At 42.4% G+C, this 20,183-nt stretch overlaps 1 protein-coding gene across 3 annotated transcripts in view; it reads right to left on the bottom strand.

Annotated features, from left to right (window-relative positions):
* WDR19 (WD repeat domain 19) overlaps window positions 1-20,183 on the bottom strand; it is a 410,737-nt gene that overhangs the window by 16,892 nt on the left and 373,662 nt on the right. For all 3 annotated transcript variants that reach the window (XM_029589326.1, XM_029589343.1, XM_029589335.1), the window contains exon 35: window positions 15,406-15,482. In XM_029589326.1, coding sequence (XP_029445186.1) covers window positions 15,406-15,482 — 77 coding nt within the window. The remainder of the gene's footprint in view (window positions 1-15,405; window positions 15,483-20,183) is intronic.

The raw sequence follows: 20,183 nt of genomic DNA on the forward strand, positions 1-20,183 counted from the left end.
TTCACACTTTTTTCAGCACTTCAAAGTGGATTACATTCAGGTACTGTAGATATTTCCCTATCCCCAGAGGGCTTACAATCTAAGTTTGTACCTGAGGCAATGGAAGGTAAAGTGACTTGCCCAAGGTCACAAGGAGCGACAGTGAGACTCGAATCCTGTTCTCCTGGTTTGTAGCCCACTGCTCTAACCACTAGGCTGCTCCTCCACTCCAAATGAGTCCAGAAGGGACAGAATTAATAATTCAGCACGCGATGATTTTCTAAATCCGTACTGATGGGGATCTAAAATTTGCTTGGTCTCTATGTGATCTGTCAATTGAAGGAGAATGCTACTTTCAATCAATTTATCCAAAAAGGGAAGAGAAGAGATTAGCCTATAATTATGAGGATCTGACGGATCCAGATTAGGTTTCTTTAGAAGAGGTTTAACAGAAGCTTTTTAAAGGCAAACAGGAAGAGTACCTTGAGAAAAAGCGAGATTGACTAGCAATTGGAGGGATGGTAGTAAAGCCTCTTTGATCCCTTTCAATACAGCAGTATTGCAGGGATTCAAAAACAGTGTGCAGGATTCAATTTAGAAATAACCTGGCCACGTTCCAGTAGAGAGATAGGATCAAATTCATTCCAAGTGGAATATGCCTCATCTGTGGTAGAGGACAGCCAGTCCGGTACAGTGGAAAATGAAGCTGAGAGAGTGGAGACTTTTCTTGTAAAATGGTTTAAAAAAATCAGTGTAAAGAAGTCCACTCGGAGGGATTGAGGGCAAGCCGGAGGATGCCAGAAAGATGCTAGTGAGGGATTTGGCAATTTTGAAAAGTTCTTTAAGGTTGTAGCCGACGTCGTGAATCCATTTGGAATAAAAGGAGCGCTTTGAATCCTGAATAGCAGAACGATACGTGTTTAGCAGAGAATGATAGACTGTTAGATTCGTTGGAACGAAGTTTCTGCCAGCAGCGTTTGCTACATCATAATTGTGATTTGAGAGATCTAATGTCAGCAGTCAGGGGTCTTTGGAATCGTACTTCCAGTACTAACTGAAGAACCAGAGGGCCTTGGCATTCTTGCAAGTCAAAGTTAAGGCCATGTGTGAAGGTTCCATTGATCCACTAAATTCTAAAAAAATCTCCTGACTGAGCTTGCATTGTATGGGAACCAATATACATCTGATGAGAGAGACTGACTAGATTTTCCCAGTCCCGCACTATGAGTCATGGAAATTGCTGAAGATTCTGCTTTGGGAGCCCTCTGAGCAAGACATTTCTCTACCTGATTCACAATAGGAGCCTATCTTTCCTGAGTCAGATAAGTTTGTCCTGCTTTGGCATCAAAAAGAGATCCAAGGTACTCCAGAGACTTGGATGAAACAGTTTGCTCTTGGCAAAGTTGATTACCCAGCCCAAGCCTTCTAAACTTGTACAATTCGGTTGGACACCGTAAAGGGCTTCCTGGTAGGACTTGGCTTTGTTAAGCAATCACCGAGGTATAGAGAAACCATAATCCATTCCTTCATAAGAAAGTTGCCCCCCACAACCATTACCTTGGAAACGTTCTTGGAACCGTGGCATAATCAAAATGGGAATGCCCTGAACTGAAAGTGTTTTTTCAGGAGGAACCTATGATGATCTTCCCAAATGGGAATATGGTAGTAAGTTTTGGAGAGATTACATTCAAAGAGCAAGAAACTTACTTTGATGCACAGTCAATAATACAGACTGGAGGGTTCATACTGAAATGGGAAATGTAAAGATTGCTGTTTACCCTTTTCAAATTGAGGATGGATCTGTAGGAGCAGTCCTTTAGGACAATAAAATAAATGGACTACAAACCATGCCCCTGTGCTTCACATGGAACTGGAACCACTGATTGCAAGTACTGAAGCTACTCGAGAGTAGTAAGAACAGTCACTCTCCCAATGGGCGAAATGTACGGAAAGACCATAACATGCATCAGGAACTGAAGTAACAAGAACAAGAACGTAACCATGAAAATACGTGGTACCATTCCTGGTAAAATTGCTGAAGGCCTACAAGCACTCCCAAAGAGGCAAACCACTGACCTTCAGTGGGTGGAACAACTGGACACAGTGGAATCAGTTTTTGGCCTTATGACCACTTGAAAGAACTGATTTCTTCTTCTGAAACTAAACGATTGGGAAGTCTACCTTTGCCTGGTTTTGTAACCCCAGATCATTTACAAGCTTGTTTAAGTCCTCACCAAAGAAGCAGTTTTCCACTTGAAAATAAGCTTGCTTAGATGAGCTTTGGAGGAAGCATCTGCCGCCAGGTGCCGTAGCCACAATAGCCTACATGCTGCAATTGACAAGGCTGCAGAACAAGAAGAGAAACCAATATGGTCATTTAAAGTGTTCTCAAGGAAAGCAGTTCTAGACTCCAGCCAGTCACCTCTTGCCCTTCAGAGTATGATGATTTCTATATTGAGTCTCTATGCATAGGAGAATTTAAATTTCTGAGGCAGGATTTGTTCAGGTTAATCTGAAGTTAAGTTAGCAGCTCCTAGCGAAAACTTAGATTGTAAGCCCTCTGGGGATAGAAAAATACCTACAGTACCTGAATGTAAACCGGTGTGATATCTCAATTGAGATCGAATGTTGGTATAATTAATAAATAAATAAATAAATAAATAAATAAAAATAAATATAGATATCTGTAGAAGTCCAGTCTGATTTGTTTTCCAATTTCCTAAAGTTGGCGGTGCACCAGAAAATTTGCTGCAGTCATGTGACTGAAAAACTGAAACATATATCACAATATCCAGTCACACCAAAACAGCACTAATTCCCAGGGCTTATACAGCAACAACCCTACCTATGAAAAAGCAGCAATGCAAATACTGCAACATGTCCTAGAACAGTGTTTTTCAACCAGGCGTAGGAGGAAGAGAAGGCAGCTGTGGGGACAGGATGTGCAGAGTTTTCAATGAAATCTCAAGTGGGTCCACAGTTTTCCCAGCTCACTAGAATTCTCCAGCCCAGACTGCTACAGAAGCAAAACCTTCATAGACAAAGAATTTGAGGCCCAAGACTGGTTACCCATAACAGCACCTAGACCCAGAAGCCTAAGACTGTTTAGTGACAGCCAGAACCAGAGGTTCAAACTCTCTGCAAATAGTGACTGATTTCTTCAGCTACTGAAATCGTTTAAAGTTAACATTAGATTTAAAGTTAGAAAAGCGTAAAAAAATAAATTGATGTTTTACATGAATGTTTTATGGAAAAGAGAAAACTAAACTAGTTTAACATTGAGATCATAAGCTTGAAAAAGGGTCCCATGGCTGCAGCAAATTTTATGGTGCACTATCAACTTTCATAGTCACCCTAAACCCCTGCTAAGGGACTACTGAAGGGGATGAGTAGAGTCTAGAGGTAAATGGGTTTTAGGCCCAGAGACTCTAAGAACTTTTGAAGTGGTGGTGGTGGGTGGGGGGAGGGAGAAGAGAGAGAGAGTAGCTTAGGGAAGTTTATGCCAGGAGGCTCTTTCTATGCTGGGGATGTGAGTGTGTTCCTCACAGCAACTGTCCCTTTTACTTTTAACTGCTGCCTGTGGAGGAAATTGAGCTGCTCAATAAGGTGCGGATTTTAAAAGCATTGCTCATGTTAAAAGGCCCATAGAAACAAGTATCTTGGCCACACATGAGCAATGTCTATTTTAAAAGCCGGTAATTACGTGCATATATGCTCGTGCTCGAGCAAAAAAAAAAAAGGCATGAAAGGGGCAGGGCATGGGCATTCTGGGATGGGGTCAACAGTTACGCGCGCATAAAGCATTATTTTAAAACCGGCTGCTGCGAGGTCTCGGTTCAATTGGTCCCTGTGCCAACCTCTTCTCCGCAATAAGTAAATACTCAGATGATAGGACCAGTGGGATCTAACTCAGGTATACTCGTTGCTGGTGGCACAACTGAAATGTGTTGGACTAGCTTGAAGAAGATACAACCTTAAGTCCTGAACACTGCATTCCTCCCTCTGCACCAGTATTCCCCAGGTCTTCTCTTTTGTTTGGAGGCCTTGCTGGAATTATCACCTCAAACTCTGGTGGGTTTGATATTGCAGAGGCCATCTAATATTAGCCTTGAGGATGTTTTGAAGGACATAGTTCTGGAGAAGGCCATAAATAAAATAATGGATGATTTTGACCCTTCTATGGACTCTTTAAAGGGGCAAGTTTCTGCTTCTAAAGTGAGTCTTGCTGATCATGAGAAGAGACTATTAAATCTTGAAGCCCATGACTTCTTGTCTCAAGAATCTAAAATGGTTTCCACTAAAGATAGTCCTAGTATACAAAGACATCTTGAATTGTTTGAAAATAGATTTTTTTTTTTTTTAAATCTTCATCTTTTAAATTTTCCTCATACTTCTTTGATTAGTCCACATGAGTTTACTGTAAAGTATTTCAAAGATGTTCTATGTGTCTCTGAAGAACATATGCTTTCTTTAACTAAAGTTTATTATCTTGATCCTAATAAGGCTCCTGGGCCTAGGAATAATTCTAGGCCTTCTAAAATGTTCTCTGGGTCATTTAATTGACTGATTTTCTTGAGCAGTCTGAGGATAAAATTGAAAAATAGGCAACCCTTTTAAATTACAAGTTCAGTTGATAATAACAAAAATCTGATTATGAAGCTCTTTTTATGGGGTATAAGATCCAAATATTCCCAAATGTCTCTAGACAAACCTGGAATAGGAAAAAGGCTTTTCTTTAGTTAAGGGCTTTTGTTCTTAGTTTGGGCGGAGAGTTTTTTTCTTTATTATCCTTCAAAGTGTTCTATAAAATTGGATGGGACTAGCAAAACAATTAAAAGCATTATTGGATAGAATAATAGCTTTGGTATCAGCCTCCTCTCCAGTGCTAAATTGATCAGCTGGTTTATTATAGCTATTATTATTTATTGTGCAGTCTTTTTGTTTTCTCTTTTATATTTTTGTGAAGTTGTTCCAATAGTCCTGCACCCTATTGTGGTTTTGTATACAGACAGATGTGGATTATTGTTCTTGTGTTTATGTTTTATATAGTAAATGTGCTTACCTGTAACAGGTGTTCTCAGAGGACAGCAGGATGTTAGTCCTCACATATGGGCGACATCACAGGATGGAGCCCAATCATGGAATACTTTTGTCAAAAGTTTCCAGAACTTTGACTGGCCCCTACGGGGCATGCCCAGCATGGCACTAACCCTGCAGCCAGCAGGGGTCTCCCTTCAGTCTTGTTTAAAAGCTACAGGCAGTGCCGAAAAATAAAATAAGAAAACGCTACGAACCCAACACCGCGGGGCTGCAGGCAGGTTTCGTGAGGACTAACATCCTGCTATCCTGTGAGAACACCTGTTACAGGTAAGCAACATTTGCTTTCTCACAGGACAAGCAGGATGGTAGTCCTCACATATGGGTGAGTACCGAGCTGAGGATGTCCGAGAATGTACCAAATGTACCCAGGTGTGCAAGGCACTAGGACTGGGGTGGAATTTGGCCGAGGGCATCCTGAACCCTAACAGGCAGGCGGAAGGGTGTTGGTACATCACGTTGGAAATAGGTTACGAAGGACAGACTGGCCGAAGATGAAATCTTGTCTTCTGGCCTTCTCCAAGCAATAGTGGGCTGCAAAGGTGTGGAGCGAACTCCAGGTAGCAGCCCTGCAAATATCAGGAAGCGGCACCGATCGTAGGTGTGCTACTGAAGTCGCCATGGCCCTCACAGAGTGTGCTTTGTCACGGTCTTGAAATGGAATGCCCGCTTGCTGATAGCAAAAGGATATGCAGTCCGCCAACCAGGAGGAGAGAGTCTGCTTACCCACAGGCTGCCCTAACTTGTTAGGATGGAAAGAGACAAACAGTTGAGTGGTTTCTCTGTGGGCAGCTGTACGGTCTAGGTAGAATGCTAGATTGGATTGGATTGGGGCCTGGGAAAAAGGTAGGTAGTATAATGGACTGATTGAGATGAAAGTCCGAAACTACCTTAGGCAGAAATTTAGGGTGAATGCGGAGTACTGCCTGGTCCTGCAGAAGTTTAGTGTAAGGCGGATAGGTAACTAGAGCCTGTAATTCACTAACTCTGCAAGCCAAAGTGATTGCCAGAAGGAAAATCACTTTCCATGTGAGATAGCGAAGATCACAGGTTTGAAGAGACTCGAATAGCGATTTCATGAGCTGACCCAAAACCAGGTTGAGGTCCCAAGAAGGGGCTGGAGGACGCAGTGGAGGCTTGAAGTGAAGCAAGCCTTTCAGAAAACGTGTTACAAGGGGTTGTACTGATATGGGTACATCCCCGACACCTTTATGGAAAACAGCTACCGCACTGACATGTATTCTGATGGAAGAAGTTTTTAGACCTGATTCTGATAAGTGCCAGAGATAGTCCAAAAACTTCGTGATAGGACAGGTAAAGGGGTCAAGAGACTGAGAAGAGCACCATGACATAAACCTGTTCCATTTGTAAGAGTAAGATTTTCTCATGGAAGGTTTCCGTGAAGCAATCAGGACACGGGAAACTGGTTCAGAAAGGTTAAGTGGCTGAAGGATTAACCTTTCAACATCCATGCCGTCAAGGACAAGGCTTGAAGATTGGGGTGGCGCAGGCACCCGTCGTTTTGAGTGATCAGACGCGGGTCCTTTCCTAAGGGAATGTGCCTCGAATGGAGAAATCCTGATGTATTGGAAACCACACTTGGCGTGGCCAGTGAGATGCTATCAGGATCATGGTTCCCTTGTCCTGATGTAACTTCACGAGAGTCTTCGAGAGAAGAGGATGTGGAGGGAATGCATAAAGTAGACCGGTTGCCCACGAGAGGGAGAATGCATCTCTGGGCTGAGAGTGTTTGCTGCGAATGAGAGAGCAGAAGTTCTCTATTTTACGGTTTTAAGGAGACACAAAGAGGTCTATCTGAGGATATCCCCATTGTTGGAAGATGGAGTTCGCTACTGAGGGGTTGAGAGACGCAACTCAGCTTGTCTGCCAACACATTGTCCTCTCCCAGCAAGTAGGTGGCCCTGAGGTACATCGAATGGAAGAGAGCTTCTGCCCAAATCTGTGCAGCTTCCTGACACAGAAGGAAGGAGCCTGTGCCTCCCTGCTTGTTGATGGCCACCTGGTTGTCCATCTGGATCAGGATAACTTGATTTGAGAGATAATCCTGAAATGCCCTGAGAGCATATCTGATTGCTCGAAGCTCCAGGAAATTGATTTGGTGTTTGGCTTCCCCTGGAGCCCAAGATCCTTGTGTCTGCAGATTGGCCACATGTGCTCCCCAGCCGAGGTTGGAAGCATCGGTGGTGAGAGTTAATTGAGGGTCTGGAGCCTGAAAGGGCAAGCCTTGGAGGAGATTGATCTGATTTTTCCACCAGGCAAGAGACTGACGGAGTGAGTTGGTTATGTGGACAATGGTCAACAGGGGCTGAATGCTTTGCGTCCATTGAGACCTTAGAGTCCACTGCATGACTCTCATGGCCAAACGGGCCATTGGTGTGACCTGAACTGAGGATGCCATGAGTCCCAGGAGGATGAGAAAGTGGCGTGCAGTCGTGGAGTGCTGAGACTGCAGGTGGTGCGCAAGAGACATGAGGGTGAGAGCTCGCTGTTGAAGCAGAAAAGCCTTTGCCTGCAAGGTGTACAAGTCTGCCCCAATGAAAGATAAGGTTTGAGATGGGACTAAGTAGGATTTGTCATAGTTGACGAGAAATCCTAATGAGATTAGAGTGTGTAAGGTTAGATTGAGGGACGACAGAGCAGCGTGCTAAGTGGGAGCCCTGATTAACCAATCGTCTAGATAGGGTAGACGTGAACACCTTGAGTCCTGAGGAAGGCTGCAACTACTACGAGGCATTTTGTGAAGACTCGTGGCGCAGACGCTAGGCCGAATGGAAGCACTCGGTACTGATAGTGCTTGGGGCCTACTAGAAACCTCAGGTATTTTCAATGAGATGGAGTTATCGCAATATAAGTATATGTGTCCTGGAGGTCCAAAGAGCAGAGCCATTCTCCTCTTTGTAGAAGAGGAAGAAGCGAGCCTAAGGTTACCATTTTGAATTTCTCTCGCTGGAGGTACTTGTTGAGGGCCCGAAGGTCCAGAATAGGACGAAAGCCTCCCGATTTTTTGGGTATTAGAAAGTACCGGGAATAGAATCCTAGGCCGTGCTGAGAGTAGGGTACGGGTTCTATTGCCTTGGATTGGAGAAGGAGGGAAACCTCCTGATCCAGAAGGATGGAGTGATCGGATGTTCTCCACGTCGGCAGAGGTGGGGAGTCCGGTGGCACGGAGAGAAAGTTCAGATGGTAACCCTGAGCAATTATCGCCAGTACCCATTGGTCTGAGGTGATTGAGTGCCATATGTTGTTGAAGTGGCACAGTCAACCTCCCACTGGAATGTGAGGTAATGGAAGCTGGCTGCTGTTCTCTAGGTCGAAGTCAAAAACCTGAAGCAGGACCTGGTTAAGGAGCTGCTTGCGGTTTTTGTTTCCATGTCTGATGAGACTGGGCTTTTTGAAAAGGCCTCGTGGCACATGATCTGGTTGGTGGTAGGTAGGACTTTTTCGGGTGGAAGAATGATTTCTTAGAATCCTTTCGGAAGGGCTGTTTGGAAGAGTAGTCAGAAGGCATCAGAGAGAGCTGTCTTAGGGTCTCATGATGGTCCTTGGGTTCTGCCACCGTCCGTTGAATCTGTTCGCCAAACAGATTATCTCCTACACAGGGAAGGTCGGATAACCTATCTTGTACCTCAGGGCGAAGAGCGGAAGACTTGAGCCAGGCCCATCTCCTTGCCGAAATAGCAGCTGCAGGTACCCTAGTAGCAGTGTCAAAGATATCGTAAGATGATCTGATCTCATGCTTGCCTGCCTCAAAACCCTTGTTTACTAGGGTTTGGAGCTGATCTTGAAATTGCTGAGGCAGGGAGTCTGTGAAATCTTGTATCTGCTTAAAAATGATCCTATTATATTGGGTCATATAGAGCTGATAAGCGGCAATTTGGGAGATGAGCATTGATCCTTGGAAGACACGGCGACCAATGGCATCTAGAAACTTCTGTTCCTTGCCAGGGGGAAAAGAAGTGTGAGGCTTTGATCTCTTTGCTCTTTTCTGTGCAGATTCTACCACTATAGATTGGTGGTCCAATTGAGTTTTCTGAAAACCCGGAGCTGACTGCACCAAATAGGTAGTGTCAGCTTTTCTGTGGACTGGAGCAATGGAGCCAGGATGTTCCCAGGTCTTCTTGAGAAAATCCAGAAGAACCTGGTGGATAGGGATGGAGGTTATTTCCTTGGGAGCATCCAGGAATTGTAATAACTCCATCATCTGATGTCTATCATCCTGTTCAGTCTGTAATTGGAAGGGAACCAATTCAGACATTTCCTTCACTAAATGTATAAAGGAAAGGTCCTCTGGGGTAGAATGCTTTCTAATTTCAGTGGGTGAAGGTGGTGAAGGCAAATCATCGGTGTCTGGGGAGGAATCATCAGTCCAGGTATCATAGGGATCAGCACCTGCTCCTCTGGGAACTAGAGGAGGACAGGGTGGTGGGATATCAGAGGGTCCTGGTCCAGGCTCCGAAGGAATTGGAGGAATAATTGGAGGCACCGATGAAGGCATCGAAGGCACTGGCGCAGGTATTGATGGATGGCTCGGTGGTGCCGACGGGCGTATCGGCACCGATGGTTGGACCGGTGGCGATGGATGTATCAACATCGATGGCTGAGGTAGAACGCTCGATGGAGGGATGCGGAACGGTGTTTCTCCTCCTGATGACAGAGTAAGTGAGGAGGGCACTGGAGCCATTGGCGACCCAAGGTCCATCGGTGGAAAAGCGGCAATGAGCGCTTCCATCCTGGAGAGCAGCAATGCCAATACTGCCGGAATCAGGTCAGTGGGCAGTTCCACAATTGGTACTGGTCTCGGTGCCGGAGGAACCTGGAGTCGTTGCATCACCTTGTCGATGGCCTCCTGAACCATCCGGTCCAGTTCTTCTCGGAGACCTGGAGCAAGTACCCTGGCTCCAGAACAGAAGAAGGAGGCAGAGGCATAGCCGGAGGGAACACTGTTAAAGGTGGAGTCGTGGCTCCTGATACCCTGTCGGGTGAGGGTTGCCTCGGTGACCCGGTCGCCGAAAAGGTCGGTGCCTTTTCTGGACGGGGTTTCTTCGACGGTGGCTCAGACGATGGCGAGGTCGATGATTTCGCTCCCTCGATGGTCCGAGACTTTCGATGTTGATGGCGATGTTTGTCTCTACGATCCCCTCGGTCCTGATGGGGAGTAGAGGATGTCTAAGGCCGAGATGTCATCGATGCCGGACAGTCACTGGCCGGTGGTCGATTCTGGTGTGAAGTTGACTGAGCCGGTTCTGATGACGTCGATGCAATGGACGGAGTCGGGGTTTGAGCACGGAAGAGAAGTTCCATCTTCTCCATTCTGACCTTGCGACCTTTTGGTGTCATTAGGGCACATTTGGTGCATGTCAAGACATCGTGCTCTCGTCCAAGACACATTACACAGACTTTATGGGGATCTGTGATGGACATGGTGCGATTACAGTCCGGGCACTGACAGAACCCCGACGCCACGGCCATGGAAAAAATTGAGCCACGGTACGGTCAACAGCCAGTAGGCCGTGAGGGCCAAACTTGACGGTAATCGACAGAGAACGGGTAAAAAACTTACCGGAGTACTGCGGCTTGAAAAAGTTAAAGGAGGGACCCTATGGGGCAAATTAACTTTTAGTAATTCTGTGAGGAAAATTCCTGTCAGGAATCTCTGCAGAACTCCTTAACCGTGAGGCTACTGCTGCGTGGATAAAAGAAGACTGAAGGGGGACCCCTGCTGGCTGCAGGGCTAGTGCCATGCTCGGCATGCCCAGTAGGGGCCAGTCAAAGTTCTGGAAACTTTGAGAAAAGTTTTCCCCGTGATTGGGCTCCGTCCTGTGATGTCGCCCATATGTGAGGACTACCATCCTGCTTGTCCTGTGAGAAAGTATTCTGCACATTCTTTTCTGGATTTCTGTTAAGCTTCAGTGCTTGATATGTATAATGAAAATGCATAAATAAAAAGTTTAAAAAAATTACCCTCCTTGGCACTGTTTAACATGACCACATGCTTTTTTTTTTTTTTTTTAATGTGGCCATGTTAACACTACTGTGTGGTGCATCACATTAGCTTAGTACACTGGGTCTTTAGTCTCACTTTAATGCTCATGTTACCAGTTTTAAAGTGGGTTATTACATAGAAACCTTCCCTCATTTCCACTCACACTTTTAGCCCATGGAAGCAGATAGCCATTAAGAAATGGACACGATGAAGCTGGCCCTAAGACTCAGGCCAAAGCACTTGAGTGCATCGTTTTATACACACATCATTCTTGAATCTAATTTGTTTATTTCTATATCACAAACCAACTGAATCCAGATAGGCCGTATGATCCTTGTCTGTTGTCTCTCTTGCATTCTATTGATAGATGGAACCCTATGCTGAATGCAGGACAATGATGGTGATGATTATAAGTTTAATACATGAAAAACAAAAGTTCTTGTGAGTATGTGTATGAAGTCTTATTTATGTGAGACCCTGAAAAAAGTATCAATAAAATTAAAGAGTACAGCATAACTGGATATAAAAGAACCTGCAGAGCCAAGGGAAAAGTGAAAATAAATAAAATTCTATTCAAATTCATAATTTTACAAAAGTAACAAATCTATAGCTGAAGGAAGAAGAAAAGGCTGGAAAAAAATGAGAGAACCATTCTCACATGACAGCTGACTCCAAAGATTTCTTCTGCAGCAATAGCAAAATGGGTGGTTGGTTCTAATGCCCATTTTCAGGATCAGATAGTATAAGATTATTATACACGGGCTGGAAATGCTGCAGAGGCATTTCCAGCCCGTGGGTGGTTGGTTCTAATGCCCGTGGGTGGTTGGTTCTAATGCCCATTGGGTGGTTGGTGGTTGGTTCTAATGCCCATTGGGTGGTGGGTGGTTGGTTCTAATGCCCGTGGGTGGTTGGTTCTAATGCCCGTGGGTGGTTGGTTCTAATGCCCATTTTCAGGATCAGATAGTATAAGATTATTATACACGGGCTGGAAATGCTGCAGAGGCAGTATACAAAACCATTGGGAAGGAAGGAGTCTTGGTTTTTGCTTAAGGGAGACACCTAGTGGCTGGATTCAGATCCCATCATTGCAGAGTACCGGAAGGAGTCTAGGTATTTGGTCTTCAGCCCAGGACCATCCTACAGTATGGGAGAAATTCTTTCAAATCAGCATGTGACTCATATGTTGTAATTATTTAGGATATTTATGGTTGGAAAACTCTTGTTCCTTCCCTAGCTGCAGAACCTGTCAAGAGACCATAAGCTCCTACAACGGCTTTCTGATACGGCACCCATTACAAAGTCCTCAGATTTCACAGAAAATAACCAGTGCTTTAATCTGGCACCATGAGCTTTTGTTCACAATTACCAGGGAATTTCCCCCACCCCACCCCACTTTATACCCCCTCTCAATTTATGTTTAATCCAGTCACTGCAATGATGGTCCTGGGCTGAAGACCAAATACCTAGACTCCTTCCGGTACTCTGCAATGATGGGATCTGAATCCAGCCACTAGGTGTCTCCCTTAAGCAAAAACCAAGACTCCTTCCTTCCCAATGGTTTTGTATACTGCCTCTGCAGCATTTCCAGCCCAGGGCATGGAAGGCCCAACTGAGGATTGCACCAGGGACCTTACCACTATGATTGCAAAGCTGGTCCGATCCCGGGAGCAGTTCATATTTACCATCTCAGAGTCATTTAAACTGATGTGTATCTTTCTATCCTTGCCCCTTTCTAATTATTGGGGTGGCTGATGTACACTGTAAGCATTACAAGAAATTTTCAAAGGTATTTCATAGATTACATTTGACCCAATTCTTACAGATAATGAGAACCTTTTAGGAGAACTACTTTCTATGCCAGTTATAATTATGCCTGTAGTTTAAAACAATAACATAACTGTGAAATTAATTTATAATCAGTTTCCTACTTTAATTTTACTTTTTTTCAGCCACCCGAAACTAAAAGGTTCCATAGAATTAATTCTTGCTAATGGTGGTTCCTTTGAATAGTAAATTTTATATTTACATAATATGCAAACTGGCTACAGAAAATCTATGCCTCCTTCCAAAACGTTCATCTCTTTTTGCCTTCTATTCTGTAAGTTTAATGCATTAAATAGTGTTCGTTCATGTATCCACACATCCTACCTCATAACTACCAAATGAAAAATATATTTCAGAATTTCATAGAAAATGAAGTAGAAATATAAACAACGAATACATTTGGTTGGATAACTATCCATACCCGTGTACTTGAATAGCAATCCTAAATACTTCAAGCTCTGGTATAATCAATCACATTCAAAAGCACACACCAAATGAATTGGTCCCACCTGTGTTACACTGATTTGATTCATCCTGATGGTTCTCTCTGCTGGGTAGTTCATTTTAATGCAAAGACCCAACCAAAAGCACCAAGGAACTATCAAAAGAACTCCACAAAGTTGAGGAAAGGCACTGTTCTGAAGATGGGTATAATTCTTTTAAATCCTCCACCTTTTTTGTTAACAGATTATCTTTAGCCCTATTTTAATTTAATTCAAATGTATTTATTTGCTATTTTAGTGTTTTACTAATGTAACTATTTCAATATTTTATTACTGTTTATGAATTGTATCCTTTAGCACTCTTAAATTTGTAAACTGTTGTGATGATTCGGCCGAATGATGGTATATAATATCAAATAAATAAATAAATAAATAAATGAATTACAAAGTCCTTGAATATTTCTAGGAGCACAGTCAAGGCAAACTAAAATAGTAAATGACAGCAGATAAAGACCAAATTGATCCATCTAGTTTGCCCAGCACAATGTTGAAGGTTGTAACTGCTGCTTAGATTATAAGGAGGCTCACGGCACCCAACAAGACCTTGCCTAGATCAGGTTGTCCCTCCAACTAGATGACCAAGCAAGAAGACTGATCAGGGAGGCAACCAAGAGCATCTTTGAAAGAGCTACAAGCTTCCATTGTCAAGATTGATCAAACTGTGCATGTGACAACAATATCCCAAAACACTCCACAATTTGGGGTAAGGTGGCAAAAAAGGTCATTACTCAAGAAAATTGATCATGAATCCAGTTTGAAATATGCAAAGGAACATGCAGGGAATACTATAGTCATGTGGCAAAACTTTTTGTGGTCAGACAAATCTAAAATTGAACATTTTGGCCTGAATGCAAAGTATTATGTTTGGTATAAGCCCATCACCCAGAGAAAATAAGGTAAATGTCTTGAAGTGGACCAGTCAGAGCCCCTTCCTGAATCCAATCAAAAATCTGTAACATGAGTTGAAGATTGCTGTTCATCAATGCTCCCCAAGGAACGTGACAAGAGCTTGACCAGTTTTGTAAAAAAAAAAAACAAACAAACAAACAATGGTCTAATATTGGCAAATCTAGTTTTGCAAAGTGGTGGCAACTTATCCCAACAGATTCATAGCTGTAATTGCTGCCAAAGATGTTTCCACCAATTATAGACTCAGAGGGGTGGAGACTCATCCAACTGTTGGAATTCAATTGCTTTTTTGGATACATATATGCTTTGTTCCCTAATAAAACATTTTTTTTCTGAAAGGTGTGGCATATATGGTTTGTTGATGAATAGAAAAAAAAAAATCACCATTTAAATGCAAACAAGTTTGATGCACTGACAACAAACTGTGAAAAATGTTGAAAGTTGTGTTGACTTTCTATACACATACATATAAACACATCAGATTTACATAACATCAGGAAGTAAATGCCATTTCAATAAGCATACTGGTTATGCATATATTAGTGAACAAAATATTAGAGGAGGTATATATTAAAGTTCAATACAAACTTTTAGACAACACAAACTGTTAGTTTGAATGCAGGACTATTATCTTCCACAAACCACTTTTCTAGCCTGAAAAAACTGTTCACTTTTAAATGAATATTAGAAGAAGCTGGCACGATAATAGGACATTCCATTCACTGTCACTCTTTCTTGGAGTCCTCCTGCTGAAATACATGTGCTCCAAAGAATCAGTGAATTTGGACCTTGGAGGTGGTTAGGCTATTGTTTGCAGTTTGCACGTGCTGAGCTGATGTGTTTATTTTCCAAATGATTTATTAAACATTAACAAACCTGCCCCAGAGACTATCACAACTTTATATCTGAAGATGCAGTCACTAATGGATAAGCTTAGAGAAGTAACTACAATAAATGGTAAATGATGTGAGAGAAAATGTACAGCTGCTATGTAAAAGATCAAGTGAAAAAAAGAGATTACACAAAGGGATGCCCGAGGGACATTAACTTAGCTGATCTGATGTTAGCAATAAATAGATTATAACTTACATCTTGAATTCTGAGTAGAGAGCTGAGAAGTCACAGTGAGGGCAGACCGTCCAGTCATCTTTAACCATATGGCGACCCTATAAATTGGAAATTTTGAAAGTCTGAGATTCTGTTTCTCAGTTGATTAAACAAAAACTCAATATACCAGGCAAAAACAAAGACCATAAGATGTGTGTTGTCATAGTAGTCTCACAATATTGGTTACCTGCTTTCCTTACTTTACTGAAAAATACCAACGCGGATAGAGGGAGGGAATGCTAATGTTTCATAATAAAAGGTTTTTACACAGGTAAACGTGTTACCTGTATAAAAATGTTTTGATTATTCCCCTTTTCTTCTTCAGTGCAAGTAAAAGGATGCATGCTGTTCACAGCACCTGAATTTTTTCTGCTCATAACAGGGGTGGGAACAGGGTAGGGGAGTGAATGTAAACATGGAAAATGCATTTTCAAATCTCCACAAGTACTTCTGTAGCTTGTTGTGAGTGCCAACCAAACTGAAAATGAGTTTGCAGTCCCAAGGGGAGTTTAAAAATTATTTTACCCATTTGTAACTAGTGTACTAGTTGTTAAGGCACAAATATATTACATAGAAAAACAGTAGAGAGAAACATTATCCAGTCTTGCAGTGTGAGAAGCTGAGATATGTAGTAGATTCTGTTTTGCCCACCTGAATAGGATACTTGCCTCTTTGGTGATCCCTGATTTTAAGTGCCTCCCTGCTTGTTGACGTACGCCATTGCAGTGTCATTGTTGAAAAGGACTAGAACTGCCTTTCCCTTCTCCATTGGCAGGAAATGAAGCAATGCTAATCTGATGATTTTGGTTTCCAGACTGTTGATGGACCACGAGGCCTCCTTTAGAGTCCACAGTCCCTGAGCTACTTGATCCTGACAGTGAGCATACCAAACCATCAGGCTTGCACCGGTTGTTAGAAACACCAAGGAAGAAGGTTCCAAACTCATTCCCTTCTGTAAGATTAACAGAATCAATCACCACAAAAAGCTTAGGATAGACTTTAAAAGGAGTGAGTGCATCCATGTGTATGTGGTTCCTGGCGCGCGCACATGGACATGCCAATTTTATAACATGCGTGCTCTGGTGTGCTCATGTTATATAATCTGTGGGTGGCATGAGCAGGGGGTGAATTTTAGTAAATTACACGTGGCGATGCAATTGGGCCTTCCCTACCCCCCTGGCTAACCTTCCTTCCCTTTCCCCTCTCCACTCCAACCCCTAACCCCTACCTATCTACCCGAAGTTTTTATTTTGCGCTTACTGTTCCTCCTGAGCAGAAGTAGTTTGCCTCCATCCAGCCCCGCCCAGACCATGCCCTCGGCCCGCCCCTTTTTCAGGGCCCAGCACTTGTGCATGTACCGGTACTTACGCGCTACGTGCAGGGCCCAGCCACACATGTAAGTCCTGATTTTAATGTGCGTGGCCGTTTGAAAATCGGCCTTTAGTTTTATCAACCTCAGAAAGGGAAGGTGAACTTCATAGTCTTGTATATGAGGGGTCCATCAAGAAAGCAGAGTAAACTTCAGAGGGTACATGTGAGCTTTGGCTCACAGCACGATATCCAACGTGATTGCCATGGTCTCTCTTAGTTAAGAACATAAGAATGTAAATGTAAGGATTGCTTTACTGGGTCAGACCAAGGGTCCATCAAGCCCAGTATCCCGTTTCCAACAGTGGCCAAGCCAGGTCACAATTACCTGGCAGGATCTCAAGGGGTAAATAGATTCCAAGATGCTTATCCCAAGAATAAGCAGTGTATTTCTGCAACTCTACCTTAATAATTATTAATGGACTTTTCCTCCAGAAACTTGTCCAATCCTTTTTTTAAATGCAACTATATTAATAGCTTTCATGACATCCTCTGGTAACAAATTCCGTAGCTTAATTATGCGCTGAATAAAAAAATATTTTCTCTTATTAGTTTTAAATTATTATCCAGTAACTTCATTATGTGTCTCCTAGTCTTTGTACTTTTCAAAAGATAAACAACTGATTAACATTTACTCGTTCCATTCCACTCATTTTATAGACCCCTCTTATCATATCTCCCCTCAGACGTCTCTTCTCCAAGCTGAAGAGTCCTAATCTCTTTAGCCTTTCTTCATAGGGGAATTGGTCCATCCTCTTTATCATCATGGTCGTCCTTCTCTGTACCTTTTCTAATTCTGCTATGTCTTTCTTGAGATGTGGTGACCAGAATTGAACACAATACTCAAAATGAGGTTGCACAATGGAGCGATACAGAGGCATTATGATAGTCTATGTTTTATTCTCCATTCCTTTCCTAATAATTCTTAGCATTCTATTTGCTTTCTTGGCTGCTGCTGCACACTGAGCAGAAGATTTCAACATATTTTCAAAAATGACACCTGGATCCTTTTTCCTGAGTGGTGAGTCCTAATGTGGAGCCTTGCATTGTGTAGCTATAATTTGGTTTACTCTTGCCTAAGTGCATCACTTTGCTCTTGTCTACATTAAATTTTATTTGCCATTTGCATGTCCAGTCTCCCAGTTTTGCAATGTCCTCTTGCAATTTTTCACAATCCTCTTGTGATTTGACAACTTTGAATAATTTTGTGTCATTGGCAAATATGATCATCTCATTTGTTGTTCCATTGTCAGGTCATTTATAAATATATTAAAAAGCAGCAGTCCCAGAACAGATCCCTGGGACACTCTATTATTCACATTTTTCCATTGGGAAAATTTACCATTTAGCCCTACTCTCTGTTTTCTATCTTTTAACCAGTTGGCAATCCACAATAGGACACTGCTACCTATCCCTTGACTTTCTAATTTCTTAAGAAGTCTTTCATGAGAGATTTTGTCAAATGCTTTCTGGAAATGCAGATACACTATATCAACTGGCTCACCTTTATCTACATGTTTATTTACACCCTAAAAAAATATAGCAAATGTGTGAGGCAAGACTTCCCTTGGCTAAATCCATGTTGGCTTTGTTCCTTTAAACTATGCTTATCTATACAGTGAGCAATTTTGTTCTTTATGATAGTTTCTACCATTTTGCCTGGCACAGATATCAGACTCACTGTCTGTAATTTCCTGGATCACCCCTTGATCCCTTTTTAAAAACTGGCATTACATCGGCAACCCTCCAGTCTTCAGGTACCATAGATGATGTTATTGATAGTTTACAACATTCCAATAGCAGGTCCGCAATTTCATTTCTTAGTTCTTTCAACACTCTGGGATATATACCATCTGGTCCTGGTAAATTTTTCTCTTTAGTTTGTCAATTTGCAGGTAATCCCAAGCTCTGAGTATGTCTGAGAAAGAAATTTCTTCATTTTGCTGATGATTTGAGATATTCTTTCCTGAGTTAGAAAAACTTGAAACTCCTTGGTATTGAAAAGAACTCCTAGATCCTTCCAGAGACTAAGAAGGCTGTAATTTGCTCTTAGTAAAGTTGATGATCCTGCTCATGCTTTCTAAAACTTGTATACTCTTTTGATAATCATAAGGCTCTCCTGGTGGAACTTGGCTCTGATTTAACCAATCATCAAAATAAGGATAGACAAAAATCATCTTCTTTCTCAAGGAAGTTGCCAAGACTACCATTACCTTGGTAAATGTTCTTGGAGCTGTGGTAAGACCAAAAGGAAGTACTCTGAACTGAAAGTGCTTCTTCAAATTGCAAAAAACAGATAAATCTTTGATGGTCTTCCCAGATGTGAATATGGAAATAAGTTTCCAAGAAATCTAGAGACTAGAGAAATTCTCCATTCAGTATCACTACTAACAACAAAAGTAGGGTCTCCATTCAAAAATGAGAGACACAAAGACTGTTGATCACACTTGTGAAATCAGAAATGGCTCTGAAGGATCGTTCCTTCTTTGGAGCCATGAAGTAAATGGAATATTGACTGTGACCCAGGGCTTCAAGAGAAACAGGAACCACTGCTTGTAACAGCTGAAGCTTTTCAATGGTAGCCTGGACTGCTACCTTTTTGACAGGTAGAAACTGGAGAAGCAAATTCTAGGTCATAGCCATTTTGAATCATATCCAAAACCAAGTGATCAGAAGTTATATGAGTCTGCTTCTGATAAAACAGCTGAAGGCAGTCATCCACAGTATCTGCAAGGAGAGGACCCGTCAATTTTCATTGTGAAGAATGGGAGATTTCTGTGGAACCAGATAACTCTCCTCTACTCTGTTCTCTCTGGCTACCGGAAAGGACAGATTTATTCTTTTAAATCTGAATGATTGGGAAGATGACTGCTTCCCTGATCTATACTTCCTGAAGTCTCTAAATTGCACGTGGCCTCTATTAGCCTTATAATAAGGTTGAACTTTATCCTCTGGAAGCCTGTGTGGTTTAACTTCACCAATCTTCTTGACTAGTTTGTCTAGATCATCACCAAACAATACCTTTTCATTTAAAGGGAATAAGCTTTGGATGACACATCAGCTGACCAATGTCAAAGCTATAAGAGTTGCTTGGCAGCCACAGAAAATGCAACAGACCTTTAAGAAATTCTAATTGGGTCATATAGGTCATCAGCTAGGAAAGCACATCCTGACTCCAAACAGGCCATATCCTGCCCCCAGCGCAAAAGCACCCAAGCAAAATAACCTCCACAAATCATCATTTGTATTGTTAACATCATGGAAGCAAAGGCATGCTTTAATAAAACTTCCATTTTATGATTTTGAGGATCTTTGAGTACAGCAACTCTTCCCAAACCTGTTCTGAGGATCCCAGAACCAGTCAGAGTTTCAGAATATCTACAATGAATATC

The sequence above is a fragment of the Rhinatrema bivittatum genome, chromosome 1 (assembly GCF_901001135.1).
Source record: "Rhinatrema bivittatum chromosome 1, aRhiBiv1.1, whole genome shotgun sequence".
Lineage (NCBI taxonomy): Eukaryota > Metazoa > Chordata > Amphibia > Gymnophiona > Rhinatrematidae > Rhinatrema > Rhinatrema bivittatum.